Below are 10181 nucleotides of genomic sequence, written 5' to 3'. Positions count from 1 at the left end.
TCATTTTGCCTGATTTCTAGCTGTCAAAAATCACTTTTCTAGTCTGAGCTTCTTTCTTAGTTGATCCAATGAATGGGAGAGTTCTGCAGAAGGAAAATTGCTCCCCCCTCCCTCTTCTAGTGTTGTGACTACAGAAAAGTAGTTTAAACTAAGCAACTGTGTTTTAGAAGGCTAATGTGGAGTGAGAAGAATTCCATCCTCTTATCCTCCTTTGATAAAATCCAAAGCTTGGAAAAGTTTTCTTTTACCCATCCTTAACTTGTTTCTTTTTCCTTCCCCACCCCTCCTCCAGGGAAGCTTATGCTAGAGGAAAGAAGGAAAAGCCTCCCTTTTTACCAGAGGAGCCATCCTTCTCCTCCTTCTCCTCAGATGATCCTGTTCCAGATGAGTTGTCATATGTCATCTCTAAGGATCTAATGACTGATGCAGCTGTTATTCCCTGCTGTGGAAACAGTTCTTGTGACAAATGTAAGTGTTACTCCCGTGTTTGTTAATTCAAAACATCACATCTGATTTTCTGAAAGCAGAAAGAGGAGATAATGAAATTACTTTGTTACCGGTTCTATTTAATATTTAAGTATATGCTGAATATGAAAGCGCTCTTCTCGTATAGAGGGAAAAAAAAGCCAGGAAGCTATTTCCCCTTTTTACGTGTCTAGTTAAATCTTCTTGACATGCGGAAGGATGAGTATGAGAAGAGTGGCTAACTGTGCAGGTGATTACATTGTGAGATATTGAATGCATTTAGTTTGTCCACAGCACCTTGTCTCATACTAAATTATATAGCCAACTCTGGGCATTGTTGTGGTCTGCAACAAACAGATAGTTAGGCATTTAATCCACATTCTTCTCCACAGGAGAGTTGGTTAAAACCTTCAGAACTCAAACCTACTAATGTTTTCTCGAGATGTGTTTTATTCATTAACCTTGAGGTTGGGGACTTCTCACTGTACTAGATAGTGGGAAAAAGACTAGTTGAAACATCAAGACACAGCCTATGCTACATCTTCAGATGTTACAATAGTAAAATATCAAAACTGCATAGTTATTTGCTGCATACTAGAAATTTTTTACACTATTGAACAACTATAGCTTCGTGCTCTCAATTCAAGACCATATTCACCCATTAATCATATGTGTGTTTTTATAATTGACGAGAACCCCCAAAACTTCCTTAGTCTGGCTAAATACAATTTTGACTATTCTAATTCTACACAGGTATTAGAACAGCATTACTGGAATCTGAGGAACATACATGCCCAACGTGGCATCAGACGGATGTTTCGCCTGATGCTTTAATTGCCAACAAGTGCTTCCACCAGGTAACGTGATGACATTTACCTCAAGTGCTTGTAAGAAAAGGCTATTTGTAACAAGCCGAAAGGGAAGAAGATACTAATTTACATCTCCTTAAGCAAGGCGTAATTGAATAAGGCTAAATTTACTTTTCAAATACATTATCTGTTGTTGTCACAGAAGCTTACAACTCTTTAGAGACAACCTGGCAAATTCAGGTCACGCTTTTGTTTAACATGATTGCCTCGCTTTCAAATTCGGCGTTGACACTGAAGTGGTTTAAATACAGGAACTCTTGAGTTACCAGCCATTAGTATCAGTGTTTCATGTGATGTGTTCATATATCCGTATGTTGGTTTCTTTTAGGACTGATAGCATTTACAGGAATACAGAAGTAATTTTCCTCTGTGAAGGCTTTTGTTCGTATATCTGCTGAAGTTTCATCTTACCCTTTTTGTAAATGTTTTTCTGCCTCTAGGCTGTGAACTGTTTAAAAAAATGGAACCGGCTACACAAAAGGCTCCATCAGCAGATTCGGCAGCAACAGCAGCAGCAGCCGCTACTGCCACCGCCTCCACCACCACTCATGACTGTTACACCTCCTGCTGCTCTGGTGACTACTGCTAAGCCTTCTACATCTTCTTTGTCAACCAGCAGTTTGTTGGAAGAGAAGGTAAGCTTTCTTTCAACATATGCAGTGACTCTTCTATTGTAGTAGAGCTTCTTTTCCAGCTGTGTGCGTTTATTCACAAGGTCTGTCGGGCTCCTGTGCGAAGACAACCAGCATTAGCAAGTCGTCTGGGCCCCCAAGGACAATCAATACCCGCCACTGGTAAGGAACTGTAACTTTAGAATGTCTTTTAAAAAATTCTCTTCAGATAAACTGAATGGGACTTTTTGCTTTTTCCTCTCGCCACTCCAAAAGGTCATCCAGCGAGAGTCAGTACAATTTGCTCAGCAGGTGGCAGACCAGGCTGGGAACTGTAAGTATTCTATAGAAATTCAACGTATTCCTACTTGTAAGCTGTTAAACGAGGCCGTAGCACTTAGCTTCTGCAACAGCCGATTTATAATGAAGTAAGTATGCACAGATAGTTGTGGAGAATACAAGCGGTCGTTAATTTTTCAATGGCCTAATTTGAACTGGCTTTAACAAAGGGGATCTGTGCTTGCAGTGAAATGATTTAAAATAAACCTCCAGTACCTGATTGAGAAGAGGACTCTGAAAAAGGAACTCTTTTTGAGGAAACCATAATTACATATCAGAATTGAAAACAATTAAAGGCTCAGGTGGAAAGCCACCCTTTTGATTTCTGGCTGAACAGGGCTGTAGAAATTGATTTCCCAATAGAAGTCAGCCTCCAACATTCTTTTTCTAACAACTTAGTTGACACTGATTGAGCAAATTCTTGGAAAAGTCAACACTGTTATTTTATGACAATTTTGAGTTTCTTCACTTTAGTCAGCCCAAATAGCCAAGCTGCTTTCTCTCGGTTGGGGAGAGAGGAGTCTGTTTTATCTATTATTGCAGTGTCAGGTCAGTCCTTCCTTTTGGTATATATGTGTTAGAGATAGATTGTAAGGGTGCACTGTGTTTATAAAATCTTAAAGATAAATCAGAACAAAACCCCGGCTCCATCCCACAGATTGTCTAAAACCTCCAATTCAGGAAGCAAGAAAATAACAATTCAGGGACAAGAGCAGGCCAAATACATCATCGTGAGGCAACAGCATAGGAAGCGTACATGGAAGAAGATAAAAGAAGTTCGAGGAGAAGACTAGTTAATATCTGTGCCGTACAGGCTGCCTGCAGCTGCAGCTTGGCGCTGCTCTCAGGCTACCGACCCAGCTTCAAGGCAGGAAAAAAAAGTGGCTTTCTCTGAATGCTGTCGTCAGGAACAAGGTGCTTTAGCTTGCCAGCAGGTGTCTGCAGGCTTTTTTTAGCATGAGTTTGTGCGGTAGGAATGGAAGGCGTAGCTGGTGTTACTTCAGTGAAGGTCACGGGGTTTGGGGGTTTTCTTGCTTGGTTGGATTTGATTGGTTGGTTGGTTTGGTTTGGTTTGGTTTGTGCTATGAAATTTGGGAGGTTCAGGAGCTGATTTCCATTCATTCCTCCTCCCAAGTGGTGAGGGTACAAAAGGCCGGAGTGATAAATTTCTGCCCGGCTGGAGGCAAGCCGACCGCATGAGTTGGAGAGACGCATTCACAGTGAAGGCTCATACACCGCCCTGATGGCTGAAGGCAACTCCCTGACCTGTAATAGTGTGAACTTATCCGTTGTCTCTCAGAGTATGCAGGAGAAATGGCTTGCAGCTTTGTGAAGCTATCAACAAGTGACAAAACTTGGAACAAATCAGTTTAACTTCTTGTATAACATTAGGATCTCTCAGAACAGAAGTATGTTGGAGCTGTTTGCTATGGTGGACAAATCATAGCAAGAGTTGGCAAAATATTAAACTGCCAGAGACTCCTCATTTAAACAGAAGGCTGATGGATGAATAGGTAGTATGCCACGCGTGCTACTTTCTCTCTTAAGATCTCTTCTTTGTATAAGCCTGGCAGTCTGGTACAGTTGAGAGAGAGAAGTAAGGGTTTTTTTGTTTTTTTTGGTTTTTTTTTTTTTAATTCCAAAAGGGGAACACATTCTATTGGGCATAAGTCACTCTCAGTAAAGCTTTCCAAGTGCCATTTTCCTCAACTTTTAAGTTGTGAGATCAAATTTTCAGTAATACATGCAGGCAACTGAAAAATACCTACTCTTGCCTAAAAGAATTTGCTCTTAATAATATCTGCTGTATCTAATTGATATTGTCCTTTATGTCAATCTCTAATTATAGCCTCTGTAGGAAGAATGGGTCAACGAAAGGCAGATGGTGGCCTTCTGTTCACTGGAAAGATCTTGAATGCTAGCAAAGTCTAAAACCCATTCTTGTGTTGTGCAAACTTTCTGACGTGCAAGTTGTACGCTGCAAGTAATGCGTAAAGCATGTAGGAAGTTGCTGCTGTAGGTGTTCTAATTTAGATGTAATGCACATCAATTAAACATAGGCTTTCCTTCTGTATTTGTTATGAAAATGATAGCATAAGAAGGAAAATATTCATTATGACTATTTTTACTTAGGAAGTGGAAGCTGACAATGCCTATAAACAAGGCAAGGCAAATTAGGTCAAGGCCTAGTTACCCTTGTAAGTGAACAGCTGTTCTGACTGGGGAGACTAGTTGATAGGACTACAGTCCTAATACCCCCCCGCTCCAGCTTTTTGGAAAACGCATAGAAAAAAGTTTGAAAAATGAGCTCGTAGAGAAGGGGGGCAGGGGAACCCACTAGATGACTAAAAGCCATGTCTGTAGTTGGATAAAGCTACGCTGAGAGAGAGAAATCCATCTTTCCTCAGTGGAAGAGTAAAGGCAACAATTAGAAATAAGGAGCTGCAATAATTTACCTTTTCAAAATCAAGTGTTGAAGCTGTCCTTTGAGCATTTCCTCATCCCATTCCAGCCAAAGTGGGTCAGATGCCTTAAATAGTTCTAAGCACCTCTCGACTAACCCGGCTAATATTTGAAGTTGTCCGTATGTGAAGTAGGAAAATGTCCTGTTTGGATAACGGCATCGTTAATCCCTTTAGCCTTCGGGTCTGGATATGGGCTCTTTGACAAGCATGATGAGTTGTAGAGACCTTTTTCACGTGTCTCCCCCTTTTGCTACGAGTGTTTCTGTAGAGACCCTTGATCCATTAAGTACAGTCCTCACCTCCTGCCCCACTCCTTTCTCTCCCCTGGTTTCATCTAGTAATGCAAAGTAGGGGTTTCTTTCTCCATTTTTCAGTTTCTAAAGCAAGGGTTCTGTGGTTTAAAAAAAAAGAAAGAAAAGCTCGCGCTGCTTTTAATTTAACGTTGTCCTGCCATGTCAGTCCTGTGCTGCTTCTGCTTGCAAGGGAGTCTAAGCAGACAGGGCAAGTGGAGGGTTGGAGGCAAAAATGATGCCTTGCTGTGCCTGGAGTTCCAGGGGCAGTAACCTTGTGGGCCTCCAAACCCAGGTGCCTGGTGTCCTGCTCAGCCTAACTGGGCAGTGAGCTAGCTCAAGCGGGTTTGAGCACGTTCTACAAAGAGAGCTTAAGTTGTGCTGCTCTGCGTGCTGACACACAGCCCTTGGATTTAGATTAAAACAGCTGCATGTACAGGTAACCCTCTGAACTGAATAAAAATCGAACACTGTTAAGAGCACAAGGCTCTGCTAGCAACATTAGCTGCAGATTGGTTGATGTTTTCGTTCATCCTCTTCCGTAAACAAAACCAAGGTAATGCTGATTTTGCTGCAACAACTCTATTTAACAGACGACTTTGTTGTATGTCCTTCCTCTACAATTACCTATAAAGTCCTTCCAGAGTCAGTAGAAGCAACTTGGTAGCAACTTGGATCTTTTCTTATATCCAGAAATGTTTTTCTAAAAAAGTAGTTGTGACTTCTAAGTTAGGTCAAGTTATCTAAAAACCATAAGCAGGATCTTTTTTCCCTCATTTATGTTAATGCTGGGCAAAAGAGCAGAAGCTGATTTGGAAACCTGTAAGTGGAAGGGTGTTTTCTAGTTAAGGCGGTTGGTTTGTTGGGTTTTGTTTTTTTTTTTCTTTTGTGGATTCTTCAGTATTTTATTGTCTCCCTCAGTACTCCTAGGCTGCAGAAGCAGCCTCAAAGGCACTATGGAATGACTTCTCCAATTAGCTTGGCTCCTCCTAAGGATGTAGATTGCATTCATACTCAGAAGGTGGTTGAAGTGATGAAAGCATTTGGGGTATTTGAAGATGAGGAAGAACTGAATCACAGGTACAACAAGACTGTAAAATTTGTTTATCTCCTGGGTTTTTTTAGGGCAAACTTATACATGAGTTTTCTTTACGGGCTGGTCGTTCTTGGTAAACTGAATAACTTGGTCAAAGAATGGATTTCAGAACTTGGTGAGAGCAAGGTAAGGATTTTTGATACGTTCTTACCAAAACAGCTGAAGCCTTTTTGCTTCTTTTAAAGGTGATACTACTAGGATTTATGCTAAAGTTCAACTTTTAACTTTCTTCTTAAGTATCAAGGAGAGCTGTAGTAACTGCCGTTGAAATAATGTATAAAAGATACTTCAGATCAAGCTCTTCCAAGTCCTTGGGGCACTGGATAAATTTGTGAAGTGGCTCCATCAGTTGACTTGTAGCAGTTAACAAAGCTGAAACAACATATTGTGGGGTGAGAAAGATGGTAAATGAGCAGTAATCTTGCCCCAAACAGCCTGCAGCACTCAATCTAGTTTGACGTTATTTCACTAGACTTGCCTTTGGTATGGCTCTTAGATTGTGTTAATTTCTGTGGGTCTGCTGCAGGGAAGACTGATAGTAGGTCTTAATTTGTTTAAATTGATGAAACGACTGCTACATTACTCATCTTTTTTTGTTTTGTTTGTGAGCTGCAAGCACTCACTTCAGAAAAACAGTATCAGTCTATTAGACTAACAACTCAGCCCAGGAGAGAGAGGACATTGTTTATGGAGGCTGTTGTAGTCTTTCTAAATGACTTAGAAAGAGGCTCTGCATCTCAGTGGGATTCTGACGTAGAGCCTTGGAGGGAAAGCATGGCAAAGTGACGTGAGTCTTCACTTCCTTTGCTGGGTCACAGGCAAAAGATCACTCTATCCCCTCTGCAGCTGCTGCTCTGCAGACCAACATTTAACGATTACTGGTATTGCACAGTGAGCTTAACGCATTCTTCGCAGGAAAACTTTCTACCCAGAACATCACCCGTGTGCCTTTGCAGCTTTGGGTGTCTCGGCTTACACCTGTGTCTGCTGCTCATCTTCCATGCGCTACCATTCACTTATGAAGCAGTTGATGGCAACGTATCAGGGGAATGTTTCTCCTCCAGATGGGATTAGAGCAGTGGCTGTAGGCTGTGTGACTTCAGCTTGTGAGCTGGCCGCCATTCCAGAGCCATAGGGGGAATGCAGGGCTGAGGCATTCAGCTTCGGTTCTCTATTTTTTATGCCTTTATAATACTGTATTGCACTCCCCAGGAATCCAGGGTCCCCAGCAAGCAGTCCTTGCCCCAAGCCCACGGGCACAGCTGGACGTCGCAATCGTTCAGCCTCTCAAACACACGGTGCAACTGTCAGGAGTGCAGAACACATCGATATGTGGGACTGTCCCATCTCCTACAGGTGCTGGTGAGAAAAGTCCACAGGCTGCAGATTGCAGATGGCCGCTAATGTGCCGTGCAGCTGTGGCGCTGGCCACCCTGGCGTCCATAGTCCTTCTGGCAGCTTTGGGTCACCTGGTTAAATCGCTGCTGAAGAATAGGAAACAGTGAGTTGGTCTTCCCAGCATTCTTGCGCAGCAAAGCATTCCCAGTGGCAGCATCCTGGAGTGCGGTTCACTCAGGGTAGCAGCACCCTGTTAGCATTTCATAGAATCAGAATCATAGAGTTGTGGAATGGTTTGGGTTGGAAGGGACCTTTAAAGATCATCTAGAGCAACCCCTCTGCCATGGCCAGGGACATCTCTCACTAGGTCAGGTTGCTCAAAGCCACATCCAACCTGACCTTGAACACTTCCAAGGATGGGGCATCCACAGCTTCTCTGGGCAACCTGTTCCAGTGTCTCACCACCCTCATCGTAACAAATATCCTCCTTCTGTCCAGTCTAAGTCTACCCTCTTCCAGTTTAAAACCGCTGCCGCTTGTCCTGTCTCTACAGGCGTTGGTAAAAAGTCTCTCCCCACCTTGCTTATAAGCCCCCCTTATATATTGAAAGGCTGCAATAAGCTCTCCCCGGAGCCTTCTCTTCTCCAGGCTGAACAACCCCAGCTGTTGGGGTTGCTGTTTCTGTTGTGAGAATTTTTTACTCCCAGCCTCTTACTTCATATTAATGTGAATTCTTTTCCAAAACCCATTCTTTGTGTTGCAGAGAACCACAGCTTCCTCTTGTCAACGTTGCCTCAGAGACAGACGCAGCTACAAGTGAAGCCAAAGCAAATTCAGAAAAAGAAAGAAAACTCACCCAAATTGCCATGGAAGCAGAAGAACTCGCCAATAAGTGGACTTAGTACAATAACTGAAGAGTGTGGAAACACTTTGGCCTCCTGCTGTCAGCTCCAAACGGAGGGAGAGGAGAAAGGTCCCTCTCCTGCACCAGGAGGTGCTGGTCTGTTACGAAGCCAGTCAGAAAGGTACTCGCACTCTGTACAGCATCGTTTCCAATGCTCTTAGAGCCTTAGCTGGAACAAAAGCAAGAGAAGGTGATACAGATAGTCTCACGGCCCTTCGGATGGTGGGAACCCCGAGTCGCGCAGCACCGAGCGGGCCTCCGACCAGCATGCAGCACACCGGGCAGACCCCAGCTGTAGACCAGGTTACCCCATTTTGGACATTAAAGCTCTTACTGGATTTTTCTTACAAGAAACCACTCTGTTCATTGCTTCTAGTGTCGAGCAGAGCAGATCTTCCCCCAACGACTTCTTGCCGCTGCCCTTTTAGACAAAGGCAAGGCCAGGCAGGTGGTGTGATCGCTGGTACTGAGCAGGAGTTGCCTGCAGGCTCCCCCGGTCCAACGAGCTGGCGGAGTTCATCCTGCAGCCAGTTCTCCCAACTCTTCTACCTTCTCCCCAGAAGCAGCACAGGGGAATGGGGAAGGGGGGTTGCGGTCGGTTCCTAACGCTTTGTCTCTGCCACTCCTATCTCCTCACGCTCTTCCCCTACTCCAGCATGTGGTCCCTCCCACAGGACACAGTCCTTCATGAACTGCTCCAGGGTGTACAGGGCACAAGTACACCCGTGTGTGTGTTGCAATACATGTGTACGCAGGCACAGGTACAGCCGTGTGTGTTGTAATGTCTGTTTATACATGTGCACACCCTGACGTGCATACAGGCACAGGTACACCTGCATGCCTGCTGTAACGTGTGTGCAGCCTAACGTGTAAATGGGCACAAGTACACCCCTCTGCCTGTTGTAACGCCTGTTCTAACACGCATGTACACCCTGACGTGCACAGGCACAATGTTTACATGTTGTAATGCCCATTTAACATGTGTGTACACCCTGGCATGTGCACACAGGCATGAGTATGCCCATATGCATGTCATAATGCATGTTGTAACACACGTGTGCGCCCCGAGGTGTACACAGGCACAAGGACACCTGTGTGCATGCTGTAATGTCTGTCATTTACACGTGTGTACACATGTGTGCGTGGCACCATGTCAGAGCCTGCAGTACGTGTGTGTGCACATGCAGCCTGGTGTACATGTGTGTGGACACGTGACCCTGCATGTGCAGGTCTGTACCTACCCCTACACACATGTCAGCGTCAGCTCCTGAAGCCACGTGCATGTGAACATGCGTGTGGACACGTGTGCGGTGTCCAGCACAGCCACGTGCCTGACATCACCACCGGCACGTGCGCTCCAGCCCAGTGCACACACGTGTGTGTACAGACATGCCCATGACATGACCCCCATGTGCACACACCCGCACACGCCTCGTGTGTGTCGCCCCCTCCCTGCACACGGGTGGGGGGCACTCACATGGCAGTGGGGCGCAGGTGTGTGGGAGGGGCTACGTACCAGCCGTGGCCTGGATCGGGGAGTGGGGGGAATGGACGGACGGTTACTGGGAGGCACTGGGGCCCCGCTCCCCCTGCCCCCCCATCCCATACTGGGACCAGTAGAGCAGGAACCCAGTATGAACTGCGGGTGCTGCTCCCAGTGCCCCCAGTATGACCAGTACTGGTGCTCCCAGCTCCCAAGACGGCCGTCACTCACGCTCCCAGTATCCCCAATATGACCAGTGCCTGCCATTCCCAGCTCCCAGTACTGCCATTACCTGCCACTTCCATTCCCAGTGCTCCCAGT

At 45.0% G+C, this 10181-nt stretch overlaps 1 protein-coding gene across 2 annotated transcripts in view; it reads left to right on the top strand.

Annotated features, from left to right (window-relative positions):
• LOC115337831 (E3 ubiquitin-protein ligase RBBP6-like) overlaps positions 1–8559 on the top strand; it is a 123287-nt gene extending 114728 nt beyond the window's left edge. Inside the window, exons 10-14 of one of the 2 annotated variants that reach the window (XM_041121673.1) lie at positions 2222–2279; positions 5961–6119; positions 6195–6261; positions 7492–7636; positions 8237–8559. In XM_041121673.1, the coding sequence (XP_040977607.1) occupies positions 2222–2279; positions 5961–6119; positions 6195–6261; positions 7492–7539 (332 nt within the window). In that variant the 3' untranslated portion in view covers positions 7540–7636; positions 8237–8559. Of the gene's footprint in view, positions 1–2221; positions 2280–4133; positions 4301–5960; positions 6262–7491; positions 7637–8236 lie in introns of both variants that reach the window. The other variant, XR_005931853.1, reaches the window with a different exon arrangement.
• The last annotated feature ends 1622 nt before the right edge of the window (positions 8560–10181 follow it).

This window comes from Aquila chrysaetos, assembly GCF_900496995.4.
Source record: "Aquila chrysaetos chrysaetos chromosome W unlocalized genomic scaffold, bAquChr1.4 W_unloc_7, whole genome shotgun sequence".
Taxonomy (NCBI): domain Eukaryota; kingdom Metazoa; phylum Chordata; class Aves; order Accipitriformes; family Accipitridae; genus Aquila; species Aquila chrysaetos.
The sequence above is the reverse complement of the archived record's forward strand: the minus strand, read 5'-3'. Positions and strand labels throughout refer to the sequence as shown.